The 14,608-nt window shown below is 40.7% G+C and overlaps 2 protein-coding genes across 3 annotated transcripts; one reads left to right on the top strand and one right to left on the bottom strand.

Annotated features, from left to right (window-relative positions):
* The first annotated feature begins 303 nt into the window (after positions 1-303).
* Positions 304-10,603, top strand: LOC658197 (serine/threonine-protein kinase SIK2). Of its 2 annotated transcripts, XM_015979111.2 has the most exons (10): positions 304-640; positions 2,964-3,080; positions 4,912-4,975; positions 5,108-5,223; positions 6,701-6,871; positions 6,925-7,048; positions 7,742-7,944; positions 7,998-8,524; positions 8,574-9,606; positions 9,997-10,603. In XM_015979111.2, exons 1-10 carry the CDS (start codon positions 518-520, stop codon positions 10,087-10,089), a joined length of 2,571 nt encoding a protein of 856 aa, XP_015834597.1. In that variant the 5' UTR covers positions 304-517; the 3' UTR covers positions 10,090-10,603. The 2 variants fall into 2 exon arrangements, with proteins under 2 accessions (XP_015834597.1, XP_015834598.1); XM_015979112.2 differs by lacking the exon at positions 2,964-3,080.
* An 80-nt stretch (positions 10,604-10,683) lies between these two features.
* Positions 10,684-13,600, bottom strand: mbt (mushroom bodies tiny). Its single transcript, XM_964527.5, has 2 exons — positions 12,519-13,600; positions 10,684-11,864 (listed from the first exon to the last, which is right to left on the bottom strand). The coding sequence occupies exons 1-2, from the start codon at positions 13,290-13,292 to the stop codon at positions 10,992-10,994; spliced, it is 1,647 nt and encodes a 548-aa protein (XP_969620.2). The 5' UTR covers positions 13,293-13,600; the 3' UTR covers positions 10,684-10,991.
* Positions 13,601-14,608: the final 1,008 nt, after the last annotated feature.

The following is a 14,608-nucleotide window of genomic DNA, read 5'->3' as shown; positions in this document are numbered from 1 at the left end:
AAACCAAGCTAAAAATTATTCCAAACGGCCTAAAAAATAATTTTCAGTCAACTGTTCTTTAGAGCAGCAAAAATCTCAGATTTTCGTTTCATTATGGAGGGTTTTTTAAAACAGTATTAGAAATCTTGCTATTCGGGCGTAGCGTAAAAGCGTCTCCCCCTCGTGTCCAGGATGCGACCCCTTATCTCCCGGAGCCCGCGTCACTCGTGTCGTCATCCTCCGGCGACCTATCATCTCCTCGTCCTCGTCCGGGCTCGGAAAATCCTCGATTTCGTCTCTGTACGTCACGGCGCACTCGTTCTGAGCAAAATCAAGCAGCTTGAAACAGCTGACGGCAGTCTGTTCCTGCACTCGGTCGAGTCTTTCCCATCCTGGTCGTGGCCGTCTCATCGCACAACAATGACAATACATCGAATTTAGCAATAACAATAATAATTTTAAATGCGATGTGCGTCGCGACGTAGCCGCCGCCGCCGCCTTCGCCGGTTCAGTGTCGCGTTCTCGTCCGTTCAACTCGATGGCCGCCGAGAGGGAGCGGAAGACGGCGGTCCGCGTCGGCTTCTACGACATCGAGAGGACCATCGGCAAGGGCAACTTCGCCGTCGTCAAGCTGGCCAAGCACCGCATCACCAAGACGGAGGTGAGTGGCGCCGGCGTCGCGACGCTCGGCACGTGCCGGCGCTCTGCATTCGCTCTTCACGTGCACGGAAAAAATCCCCAGGTTAATTGTCCAGCTGCAGAAGGCTCGACGTGCGTCAAACATGACGTCAATCTGCTATATAAGGTCGTTAAGAGCCGAGAGCTCGATGCCGGATGAACGATAATAACGACACTCGCTATTGTGCCCGGCGATGGTCAACAAACTCAGATAAAGCCACAGCATCTCTCTTAATTAAGCACTTTTTTCCACACTGCGATTTTTAGACCTTTTCGCCGGCGACGCTCTTGACGCAAATGTGACGTCAACTAAGGTCCGATTTTATTTCACTTGGAATTACGATGCAAAAATCGATACGGCGCGTCATTTACTAGTTGGCTGTGATATACAGTCAAAATTTGACATTTAGTTCGTGGCCAACTAATCCGGATCTCTGCGGTGGACTTTGATTAAAAAAAAAGTAGTGAACGGGAGCACTGCTGCCGGAATTCCGCAGAGGTTGCTAGAAGGATTTAATTTTTTTCCAAGATTCCAACCTACGTCAATAAATTGATGTTATGTCATCCTGTATTGCAAAAATTCTGTTAGAATAACATACATGTATCTGAAACGCATAACCGCTTGACCTTTTAGTTCAAAATTGTTTTCTTTCCCAAACGTTTATTTTAAAATATTTAGACGTTTCGCCGTTTTCCGATGTTTGTTTCAGCGAAGAGATTAGGAAAACATTTTTTCGCTAAAGTTAAACATAAAATTAACATTAATTATTCATTTTCTGGTATTTTCACATTTTTAATCATGCGAAGTCAAATTTGGAACATCGTCGGTCCGCCATTTTGATTCTCAAAACTGCAATTCTTTGAATAATTTTCCCGCCTTATCTACCGGTGAAATTAGTCAAACTCAAGGTGAAACCTAATTTGCATTTTTTTTCGAAAAATCAAAGTAAAAAAATAAACAATGATTCAAGTTCAAGACAGTGGTGTAGCTATAAAATACGTGGTTTACGAGCCATAAACATTGAAAATAAAAATATCATTTAACTCTCTTCTTTAAATAGAAAAACACTTAAAAAAATATTAATTTAGTTTTTTCAACATAAGATCTTTGTACCTAACTATACCCCGGCCGTAGAAATAAAACGTCCCCTTTATAATCTCCGACGATTTAAAAACCCTTATATCATTTTTCCAAAAAGGGCATACTTTCTTCAAAAGTTTATATTAACCCACCTGTGTGGCTTATGGTTAAAATAAATTAAAATCTATTATATTATATTACATTTAAATTAAAAAGTTCTCCATACCTACCTACCCACTTCTCTATAGAAAAGAAAATTTTCCACTTATTTTACATGCAGTTTTGATGAAAACCAAAATACATTTACTTGGACTTTCTTATCCCGATTCTATTTTTAGCTAATATCCTATATCTCCAGAACGATAAAAATGTGATTCGTCAGACATATTTACGTCATTCAGTGATTAATTAATAAATTATATGCTAAAGTGCTAACCCCCATTGAGGAACGAATACACTTTTTGATAGAAAAAAATTCATTCCTTGAAATAAAAATTTCAAAAATCAAAAATTTTTTTATAGTAAGAAACGGTTGTTTTTGATTGAATTCGTTTTATTTCGATCAAGGGAGAAGAAAATTGCTATAATCCTTGTAAAGTTAAAACAAGTTGGCAATAATCAAATACATAGGTACCCAAACAGGTATTTTTTGTAGATTTTCTAGATAATAAAGAGGGTGGAAAATATTTTTCGTTTATCGCTAGCACGCCATTGACACGATGTTTACTGCCCTCGTGTGGTAAGTAAACATTATGTCCCCTGTAGATTTCCGATAAGTGCTTTTTACGATTTCGAGTGCTTGGAAACCTTGCTTCAACCTCGATTCCGAACTGAATTCTCAAGTACAAACATTGTTTTTACCGACCTTGGTCTATAACGTCACATTTTCGATTACGCCAAATCAGAACCGTCTATACTTTGATTTCCACAATGAGTAATATTTAAATTTCCTCCATTCAAGTGTATTTAATCTTTTAAATAACTTAAAAATAATTCCTTTGTCTGCTGAACCCTAGACAAAGCAATTACCTTGATAAACAGATTGATAAAGTTTTGAAAACAATCTAAATCAACGGTAATTAAATTCGTATTTTTGTCAATGACCTAATTCGCGTTATCTCAAAAATACGCGCCGCCACTGGCACATCAAACCCTTCGGTTAGGGTAGGCCGTGCTTTACGTCATCCGGTCCGGCCACCTGGATGATGCCAAATTTTTGTTTCAGGTAGCTATAAAAATCATCGATAAGAGTCAATTGGACGCCGGGAATTTGCAAAAGGTGTACCGCGAAGTGGACATCATGAAGCGTCTGGATCACCCTCACATCATCAAACTATACCAGGTGAGGAGTAAACGAACCCTGAAATCTAGATACCTAAGTTCGTTAACACCACCTTCAACTTGGCTGGCCCTGACGCCAGCACTGACGTCACACGCCGTCGCTTGGCAACTGCATTCGCCGTCGAGGTGCACGGCGTCGTTCCCACAGTCCCGATTTCGGATCGAGAAGGCTGGGGAAATATCGAACAGTTGAAACGCGCCGAGAAATAATTCGTTCATATTGATACTGAATTGTCCCACTTGATGCAATCAGGTCGAGGATTTCGCTTTTGGGGACATACTGTATATGAGAGGCGATGATGCAACCTTTATTTTTAAGCTTGGTAGTCGGGAAATCCCTCGGGCAATTAATTGTTTACTGACGCTTTTCAATCAAAGTATTATCAGTGGGACAGAAAAATGAAAAGTTGGGATAATCCTGTCATGCCACAAATTTCATTTCGGAAGAAAAAATTAATTTAATTCAAGGCGAAAGTTTTAAAGGTCGGCCTATTAAATTATTTTCTTTGATTGGGTCAATTTGAGTCACTTTATATTTTAATAAAAAATTGAAGAATCAAATTTATGTTTTTTAATTTTTCCAAAAGCTGTTCAAACTCAAAAACAAATCGATTTTCCAAAAAGTAAGTAAATTTGGAATCGCCTTTTTGAGGGAAACTGAAATATATCAAAGATAAATATGATAAAAAATGATAAGAATGTTGTTTTCAATGTCAAGAACGACATTCAGAAGCCACTAAAATAAAAATCTGTCTGAAAAACACATTGAAATTTTCGAGACATGAATACATTTTTTAGCCCGCTATATTTTGACAAATCTTTCGTTCCGTTACCTTCCAAAAATATCACTGTGTATGCCAATACGGAAAATGAAGTTTTGTTTTCACAACTGTTTATCAAAACTGATAAACAAGAATATTTGCTTTAAACAAGGTCGAGTGGAAACTGACAAAAAAGCGGTAAAATGTTAAAAATTTTAATTTATTTTACTGGATTCTCAAGAATAAATTGCTCATCGAACGACTTATTGTTTACAAAAGGTCAATTAAGTGAAAATAGCTTGGATTTCGAAAGATATAATTGGCATCCCTGTGTAAGGTCGCAAATTTAAATCCGAAATTTCCACAAAACAATTAACATCGAAAAACAAAAGCTTAAAATAATACAGTAGTAAACAAGGATTTAGAAGTTTGATATTGCGCAAATGGCATTTTGCAATCGTGTTTCATTCACGTACCTATTTATAAAATACCTTTATTATCTCAAGAGCTCGAAGAATGTCGAAATTATGTCGCAAAAATTTTTGAAAATAAATTCCTTTAAACAAAACCAAGTATTTACGAATCTTAGGTGTGTTAAAGTTGGAATTTAAAATTGCGGAATTTTTTACCTGGATCTCATTAATAAATAAAAATATTGAAATTATATTACACCAATCTCATTAACAGGTTTTTAATTACGATAAACAAAAATAAAAAAGACACGTGTCAAGTGGATTTGAATCGTCACAAACCTTAAACTCAATTCAAAAGTTGGGAAAATGCACAAAAGCCGCCCAAAATCACTTGTGGGGAATCCCCGCGTTATTCATCCCGACATAATTCATACACAAATCAAATCTAAACAAGAATATCCACTTAATTGAGTTTTTGTCGAACTCAAGGCTTTTTCGTATTCTCGACAAAATCGTAAAACTATATTCCAACAGTCGCCCGACTTCGTCTCATATTTTATGCATTTGTGAACGAAAACAAGGCTTCTCGGCCAAAAGAAAACACAACTGCAGAATACATTTAGTAATTTTTGGTCTAAAAATTCGTATTCTTCCGCAGGTGATGGAGACGAAGAACATGATCTATCTGGTGTCGGAATACGCGAGCCAGGGTGAAATATTCGGTAAGTTTGCTCCTTCCGCCCACGCTGCAACCTTGGCGCTCTGACGTCATTGCGAGCGTCGGTTGGGCGTCGGGACGGGGGAGAGATGGACGCACAACATGGAACATCTCGAGCGTGGACCGCTTTTTCCAGATTACATCGCGAGGTACGGAAGGATGACCGAGGACCAGGCCAGGACGAAGTTCTGGCAGATCCTGTCGGCCGTCGAGTATTGCCACAATCGCAACATTGTGCATAGAGATTTAAAGGTATGGATGCTCCCACGCGGTTCGGGCCTGATCGATTGCCCATCCGCCCCTGACTCGAAATCGCACTTTGAATTCGGTTCAAAATTCGCACGTTCGAACTTTGAACGCCGGCGAGAGAGGATTCCGTGGCGGAGGTGGAGCGGGTTTTGTTACACCTCAACCTACGTCAATGGATTTATATTTAATCCCGAAGCACATAATTAACCGCCTGAAAAAAACGTCTTTGTGTTTTTTCCGACGTCATTAGTCAATTGTTACTTTGTTGTTAAGATTGACATCTTCAATTGTTTTTCTGCGAATTCAAGTGTTAACTCAGTTCGTGTTACATAAGGGAGAGCTCTCGTTCCACGAACAAATGCAATAAATATTTCTTGCACGTTTAATTTAATTCGGTTTTGAAAAAAATTGGAAAATGGCCAATAAAAGCAAAGTTTAGACCAAGCTGGATCAGCCCGGTTTTCAGAATCATTTCAGCTAAATAATATGAAAAAGGTAATTAGTGTTCAAGCCATCTGTCACAACAAAAAGCCTACATTTTTCTAAGACTATTTTTAGAGCTACCTATGAGATAGGACAATAATAGTCCTCTATTTTTAGGTACTACAAACAAACCAAAAATCTATATTCGAAGTCTAAATCTATAGTAAACTAAATCTGGGTGTAAAAAATTAATACAACAATTAGTACCTGTACAACTAATTCCGTCTAGGATTTTCTAAACTTATTTTTTTAAAAATCAACTACAAATGTAGATAAACTTTTAATAACATTTTGTGAACTGATAAGAAAAAAAAAATGTAATTATAATTAATACCTATTACCACAGTGATTAACTTTTTATATAAGTTAAATGAACCGTCTTAAATTTTATAAAACCCTCGATGACTGAGCGATTTTAATTTGTACTAATCATTGCTTAATCAACTGTTTCGTTACATTTATTAATTATTACATATTATGTTAAATAACTTTTTTATTTTAGAATTTTTGAAAGATTTTACACCAAAAAAATTCTAAAGCATTGAACATTTGTTTTTATTCCACCGTAAGGACGTTTCGAAATTACTTATTTATTTTTAAAAAATTAGCACAGTTTGGATTATTATTAGGTTCAATTGTAGTTTATGTTTACTTGTATTGTATTTATAATCAAATAAATACAATCAAAATCGGGCAAAAGATTAAAAAGATATAACAGTTTTTTATAGTTTATACTCGAGTTTATCTTTATACCTAATATAAAATAATATAAAATAATCTGTTTTTTCTTCTGCTTGATAAAAATTGACGTGATCCGAATACGAATTCGCTTGAAAAATGCAAATATCTGCAGTATTCGTATGTCAAAATTACGATTTTTTGCTAATTTTAAGAAAAAAGTTATTTGGGCAGGCAACAGAACGCATGAATAACCTGAAAAATGCTGGAAATATCGAGCTAGTCGTTGATGTTCTTCAGGTTGTTTGTGTTGTTTCAGGCTGAAAATCTTCTCTTAGATTCCAACAACAACATAAAGATCGCCGATTTCGGCTTTTCGAATTACTACACAAGCGGAGGGGTGTTATCGACGTGGTGCGGATCGCCACCGTACGCCGCCCCCGAAGTGTTTGAAGGAAAAAAATACACCGGTCCCGAGATAGACATATGGGTATGTAAAACTTTGCCCTTCTGTGTTTTTTTGCTCATGTCCCCCTTTTCCAGAGCCTGGGTGTAGTACTTTATGTCCTCGTTTGTGGAGCTTTACCGTTCGACGGATGCTCGTTGCCAGCCCTCCGCGATCGGGTTTTGTCTGGTAGATTTAGGATTCCGTATTTTATGAGTTCTGGTAAGTCATATTTCGGCTCCCACTTACGTCAATGATAAAATCAATGTTTATTCAGCGACAATTACGCACGTACATCAATTGTTTATTTGTGAATCCAATCGCGTACGCCGATTTGGCACAAAACCCGGTGCAATTGGTGGTAAATCGAAGGGCGGGGTTTCGGAAATTTTCCCCGATTATTTTTAACGCCGGTACTTATTTTTGACGAGGTTTTATTTATGCATATGGTGGGTTTGCGATGCGAAAATAAATCGCCAAAGGTAAAAATAGAAAATTTTTGTTTTGGTTGGGTGCAAATGAAAAGAAACCGTAACGGCGGTCCATTGTTTCTATTATGTGGCAGTTTAGCGTTCATTTAGCAAATGCGTGCGCCCGCCTGTGACGCACTTTGTGACGTCAATGTTGAACTCGGGTGGGTGGATGGACGTATTACTGACACCCTGACTTTTAAAACTATTCCAAATAGGGGTGAGTGACGTACGCCCGAAAGGTCAGCGCAGGCCAAGGATTTTTTGCCAACAAACAGCAAAAACGCCACCCCAATGCAGCCCGATCCAAAATTTCAAAACGCTAGATTATACATTGAGACAGACAATTTTGAAGCTCCCAAACGTGCATAAAAGCCAGAAATATCACTGTTTTTTGGAACTAGTATGCGTTTCAGAATCGCTAAATATTTGTTTTTTTTTCCAGACTGTGAATCTCTCATCCGAAAAATGCTAGTTTTAGAGCCCAACAAACGCTACAGCATATCGCAAATAAAGAAGCACCGATGGATGCAAATGGCGATTCCTCCCAGCCTCCCGCCTTTGATTCCCGCCTCTCCAACTCAACCCAACGAACAAATCCTTCGCCTGATGCAAAGTCTGGGGATCGATAGTTCGAAAACTCGAGAGGTGAGTTTCCCAACACCCCAAAGCCATCATCAATCGCAACGTCTTAATTACAGTCAATACGTATCGGAAGCTATGATCATCACGCAGCGATTTATTTCCTCTTGCTTGACAAATTACGGAATCAATTAGTAGGGGGCGAGAATCAGACCGGCGTGCGAGAGGTGCAAAGACGTCGGCCGTCGAACATCGCTGAACAGGCGATGCGGAAGATTGGGAGAGCCAGCACCAGCGAAGACTGCAGAAGGTTACTCCAACATTCAACAACGGCGCCGACTGCTAGTAACAGTAAAATAAATGCAGGTACGCGAACTTGCGATTCGCCCCCTATTCACGGCATAGACGCGGCTAAGTTGCTAGCCGCCACCAATAGCGAGGACGCGCTTAAAATCCTGAATCAAGCCACCACCACCACCTTCAGCATGTCGACGGAAGCGACCAAGCTCATGTCCACCTTGCAAATGTCGGCGATTCCGACGGCTTCCACCGAAGCCAGTTTCAACCATCAGCACTACCCATATGGGCATGGGACGCAGCACGTCGACGCGGACACCAAGGGCTCCCTGGGACGCTTCTGCACGAGGTTGGCCAATTTTTTGCATCTTTCCCACCGTAACCCATGAATTTTTCAGTGGTTACCGCAGCGGCGAGATCCAGACCCAATACTCGAGCTCGACGGACGAAGGCGTCGAGACCGACCTCGAAGACCACACTCCTAGATTAAGCTACGCATCGTCAAGTTCCTCAAGCGGTGTAGTGACAAACTTCAATACATCGAAAAGCCTCAGCCAAAACTTAAGTTGTGATAGTAACTTCGAAAGTCTGGAGTACCCACTATCGGAATCCAGCGAACTCGCCAGCAGCCTCCCGAGCTGCACCACCATGGGCAAGCCCGACCCCATCACGACCCACACGAGCTACACGCTCGCCCCGCGCCCCATCCTCCACAAGCACAACCCGCTCGTCCACATGTCGAGCTTCAAAACCGCAAGGGGGCTCACGCGATCCCCCGTCGACTTCCGCGAAGGGCGCCGAGCCAGCGACGGACTCGTCGCCCAACAAGTCACCGACACCACCACGGGGGTCGTAGCCTTCAATTCGCAAAAACTGAACGAAAACTGCAAGGCCAAGGGCGTCCTCGAGCTCCACTTGGTCCAACGCGAAGCGCAACGCCTGCAAAGCCAATACCCACCGCGCGAGCCCCCTGAAGAAGTCTCCCAGAGACAGAAACAACACACGCAATACCTCCAACCCAGGGCGAACAAACGCGTCAGCCTTCCGGATAACTTCAGCTACAACACCCCCGCGGAGCCCCTTCAGACAGCCATGCAACACCGACTTTTGCAACAGAAACGCCAAATTTTGCAAAAACAGTGCGCCATGTCGACTCACCAGCCCCCCAATGCCGGCGTGGAGGCCGGGGGGCACTTGGCAAGGAGACAGATGTTGAGACAAGCGAGTTATAAAATTGCACAACAGCAACAAGTGCTGCCACCACTGCCGCTCAGCGAGACCGAAAGCAAGGATTTGATGGCGTTTCAAGCACTTGTGGAGAATTCGGGGGAGGCGTGGAATACTCTCCCGGGAAATATGAGCTCTTGCCAAATTTCGGACGGGGGGGCTCAGCCCACTCCCAGCTGGCAAACCACAGCCCCCTGGACTCAGGTACCGCAACGTTTGTGATGGGTGGTTTTCAGCGATGGTGGAACGGTAGAACAGAGGGCGCTATTTACGGCTTTTGTTTAATTATTTCCATTTCATTTCAATTGAAAATTTAAAGCCCCTGTTGCCGCCGAACCGCTTGAAAAGCGCCTAATTGCACTGCGAGGTTTTTGGTTGCACCGGAAGTATTAATTTCCTAGTCGTTTTTAGTGGCTTTTGCATGGTGCAAACTGTATTTCTAGCGATTTAGTACAAATTTATGTTATTTAATTTTAGGCCATATTATTTATATTGTGCAGCTAAAATAAACCAATTAATTACTTTAACCGTTTGTTTTTTTGTTGTTGTTTGTGCATGTTGTGTTTGATTTAATGATGTTGTTTATGAATACAGGGACCTGCTTTCCCTGCCAACCCATGGCCACCATTATTACCTCTGAGCGAAAGTCCCATACTTGAACTAACCGAACAAATGGAATCGATGTGAAGAGTTTTTTAGTATTTTGTAAATTATTTATTCGTTTTTTATAACTCAGGTGACGATGACCAAGTCAATTCGTTGCACTGGCCACAATTCTAGTCATTTATTAAAAAATTGACATTCCAAGTGAAGAACGAGGTAGTGAATAATAATCAAAGTTAGAGTTGTGCGTAGAAAGATTTGTAGGAGAACGAACAACAATCAAATAATCAAAAAATCAGACTGTAATAATAAGATAATAAAACAAAAACTGTCACGTAGCTCTTAGAAATGGAATTTATATAAACGAGCTCACATTTGTGTGTTGTGGTGTTTTTCTGAGCATCCTGGTATCACATATCACGCATTATATCACTGTAAAATCGTATACGGGATGATCAGTCTAACGTCTTTTAGTTAGCTTTGAAAAAGCCGTTAAGTAGAAAGCAGCAATAATATATTTATATATTTGTAAACGTGCCTGGTTTCGGTTTGAATGTTGCTTTTGTTATTTGTTTATATTAAACTCAGTATTATTAAAGCCTTGTTTCATTTAACCCCGACTTCCACAAAAACAAAGGAATAGTAAGGTGAAAGGGTGAAAAAAGCATAAAATCCCACTTATAAAAAATATCAAGTGTATTATGACACTTTCTGTTTGTATATATTACAGCGCTACGTCGTAAAGTTAATTCCTTAAAATACTCAACAAGCTTAAACCTAACAAAATCGGAAAATAATTGGAAAAACCCCATTATGAGCCTCAAGGCACTACATGGACGGCTTGCAATTTCGTAATACTGGACCTTAATAACGTTTAATCAGATCGAATTAAGAGAGCTGTCTTAATTAATATTTGGTATGACTTAAATTACGCAAAGATTGGGACTTACCTCCATAAATATCAACATATATGCATTAAGTACAGATCAATAATTAGAGTGTTTAGCGCCTCTCATCAGCGGCACCAGAAGCGCAGGCGGTCCTGCTTGTCTCAGGAAGGGATGCGCGAGCAACTCCTGAGCTGTGGCTCTCTGTGCAGGATCTCTAACAAGCATTCTATCTAAGAAACTTTGCAGCCTTGCTGAGACTTTATGACTATTTTTCAATTTCGGCGGCGGCATTTCTCTGATTCTTCTCATCGCCTGCAATGGAGGCTCATTGAAAAACGGCGGCTCGCCGTCCACCATCTCTATAACCATAATCCCCAGCGACCAAATATCAACTTCCGGCCCGTACGGCAACCGACTGATGACTTCCGGCGACATCCAATACGGCGTCCCGACCAAACTCTTCCGTTTGGGCAACTCCTGGGAGACCTGGGCACAGAACCCGAAGTCGGAAAGCTTGACTCTTCCATCCAGAGCCAGCAAAATCGAATCGGACTTGATATCGCGATGGATGACGCCTTGCGAATGGAGATAAGCCAAAGCTTTGAGACACTGTTTGCACACCGTGGCGATTTGTTCTTCGTCCATGCGGGAATGAGTGACGATGTCGGTGAGAGCCCCACCTTCGAGGAACTCCATCACGACCCACAGCTCGTCGTTGACGAGGTACGAGTCGAACATTTCGACGATGTTGGGGTGGTGGTAGTCGCGCATTATCACCACCTCGTTGAAGAGGAGTTCGCGACGTTGCTGTTTGCGGAGATCCATTTTTTTGACGGCGACTTGACGCCCGGTGGTGCGGTCGTGGGCGATGCAAACGGTGCCGGTGGAGCCTTCGCCGATTTTCACGAAACGCTCCAGGTTCTCGCGAGGGTCCTTCGACGAGACGACCATCTGGAGAGCAGCTCGGAACTGCAAAAAAAATAACAATTTTAACAATCAATAAAGTATCAAGATTATTACCAAATGTGGCAATATTTCACCTTATAATCACGGAATGAGTCACTAATTATTATTGTTTTTAAACATAATGCAATCTGGTCATTAATGGAAAAATGTCAAAGCATTTACTGTTGTACAAATACAGTGTAAACAAAAAATTATAAACCAAATAGCTATGTATACTCTTTAAACCACTAATACTCATAGAAATTATTTAATTTTTAACAATGGATTACCAAGATACTAATTCCAGTTAAATTACAAGATAAATAAATCGCTTAAAATAGGTTGAAATGCTCCTAATTCATAATTGGTAATTATACCTAATTCAGAGGTAGGTATTTTTGTTTTTTCGTTTTTTTTTTTGGCTTAAGAATCAGTCGCTAAGTAGATAATAGAGAAATAAGTTGGTACACAGTTGTTATTCTATTTTATTTTTTTAAGGCTTCAGTAGATTTTTTTTAACGTTTAAAGAAAACAGTTAGTTTTGACGAAAGTTCTTGATATAAGTGATTGATATAACTGACTAAATATAGTCAGACCACAAAAATAAGTTTTAACCCTCATGCCCAAACGTGTGATCAATTTCCCCTTAGCAACCCCAGTCTGAACAATCGACCAAACCTGTTCGTGTGTCAGCCTTTGTTCGTGATGCTTCGTCGCAGTCTGTGCCACCGCCGCCCCCGGCACCTGCCCCATCTGCCCCCCATTCTTCAAATTCTGATTTTGATCGTGCCTGACCCCGTACCCCGCCTGTTGCAAACTCTGATGCGATCCGTGACTCGAATGCGAGTGCGCCCCCAATTGCGACAGCCCCGCTGAGGCCATGGATCCGGCTGGAGACACTTGCGGGTGCTCCCTGATCAGCCCCCCGTAGGCCTCCTGATTCCCATTCAAATGGTGGGGCATCTCGTGGTTGCTCAAAGAGCGCTCCGCAGGCGAGCTTTCCCTCACTTGGGGCTTGCTCATGCTGGGGTCCCTCCTCATGGAGGTGTACTGTAGTATCTGCTCCTCGGGCACTGCCGGGGGCACGTTGGTGTTCCTGTGGCGCAGTCTCGGGGGGCTGGAGGAGCGCAGCGAGTTGCTGCGTGCGACGTTGGAGGTTTTGGGGAGGAGAATGCCGTTGGGGGGGTTTTTGCCAAGGCGGCTGTCGGAGCGGTGGTCCCCTCTGACGATGGTTTTGAGGTCTAGGATTTCCGTGGGGGTTATTTCGGAGGGGTCCACGAGGGGCAGGGGCCGATTTGTTGATTTGAGGATTTGGTTGTTACCCACAATCGAGGCCCACTGCAGTGGCAGCCCCACATAGCGCCCCTCGCGTTTGTCAAACCCGGTGTGGACTCGATGCTCGAAGTTTGTTGGGGGCGAAATTTGCGGTTTCTTCTTCTTTTTCGAAAACATTTCGGTCTGAGACGGAATCACAAGTAGGTTGCTACGCCCCTTTACACCGTTTTTTACGACCAACGGTAACAGTGTCAACACACATAACCTGAACTCGATTGTTTATTTGATACGTCACGAGACATTTTCACACTTTTTTAGTATAGTAACTAGAGGGAAGGCACTAGTTTTTGATTATTTGTTGATTTTAAGTGAAATTAAAGACGAAAAACTGAGGAAATTAAGAAAACATGACACCAAAACACTCAACTTCGACGATTTAAGCGATTCGAGCGCCACTAACCGGTGACTTTCACAAGCGTGATGGAATTTCTTAGGGTGGGTTCACACGAATTTTCAAGAAGTTGAGTTGCGTAACGCAATATAAATCACACGAAATGTATAATTAAAGTGAGATTTGACTTAAGTAAATTCGATTATGGCCAATGATCGGGAGATAATTTATGGTAAATTATTTAATAAAACAATTCACAGTTATTAAAAATCGAGCAAGAGGAAATTGTTTAATGATTAGGTTCATTCATGCATTAAGTTGCATTAATTTTTAACTAATTAATTTTAATGACAATGATAAGTTCTCGTGTTGATATAAATTCAATCATGTAAAAATCAAGGATAGTTTGATAAAAATTGAGAACGGCGGAATTGTGAAAATTTTGAGATACGCCAACTCGATTTTTTTCTTTAATTTATGCTTCGTTAAATATTAATTTTCTGGTGAACACAATTAAGCTTTTTCTTATTATTGTCCCAGATATGCTCAAAGCGAGGCAATTGACGTCACTCTGACGCACCATTTTTTTAATTTTGGACCATCAGACCAAATCAGAACCAGATAAAAAGACATAAATTTTATTAAAAGCCAACACGAAATAAGTATCGAAATTACTGGTCGTTAAACGATAAACCCAATAAAACTGTAGTAAATAAAAATGAATAAACGAAAAGATAAGTACTGCATTAATGAAATGTATTATTTTATCGTTTTAAGGTCAAAAATCGATAATGTAAAAAAAAACATTGGTCACGTGTCCCACGGGCGGGCGGGAAATATGAATTAATTAAAGTTTCGTCTATTGTTTGGTATTAATTGAAACCGATTGTTTATTTTTTGTTAGTCAATAACCTTCCAACGGACGTCACTAATGCAATAAAATAAACAAATCATTTTATCAGTCTATAAATAAATTGGAATCGCACTTGCGGCATGTTAATCAATTGTTTGTGTTAACCTTTGCCATATTACTCAAAAAAGTTCCGATATAATTGTCAAAAGTCACTGAGAAATAATAGAAAATTTCCTCTGTGGCACGCTG

The sequence above is a fragment of the Tribolium castaneum genome, chromosome 9 (assembly GCF_031307605.1).
Source record: "Tribolium castaneum strain GA2 chromosome 9, icTriCast1.1, whole genome shotgun sequence".
NCBI lineage: Eukaryota > Metazoa > Arthropoda > Insecta > Coleoptera > Tenebrionidae > Tribolium > Tribolium castaneum.
This window is presented reverse-complemented; position numbering and strand designations above follow the sequence as displayed.

Excerpts from the sequence above, each read along its gene's own strand:
- LOC658197 (XM_015979111.2), top strand. The coding sequence starts at position 518 with ATGGCCGCCGAGAGGGAGCGGAAGACGGCGGTCCGCGTCGGCTTCTAC. Across the intron at positions 7,049-7,741 it reads TCCGTATTTTATGAGTTCTG|ACTGTGAATCTCTCATCCGA; the intron begins GTAAGTCATATT and ends TTTTTTTTCCAG. Across the intron at positions 9,607-9,996 it reads CCACAGCCCCCTGGACTCAG|GGACCTGCTTTCCCTGCCAA; the intron begins GTACCGCAACGT and ends TTATGAATACAG.
- mbt (XM_964527.5), bottom strand. The coding sequence starts at position 13,292 with ATGTTTTCGAAAAAGAAGAAGAAACCGCAAATTTCGCCCCCAACAAAC. Across the intron at positions 11,865-12,518 it reads AAAGGCTGACACACGAACAG|TTCCGAGCTGCTCTCCAGAT; the intron begins GTTTGGTCGATT and ends TTTTTTTTGCAG.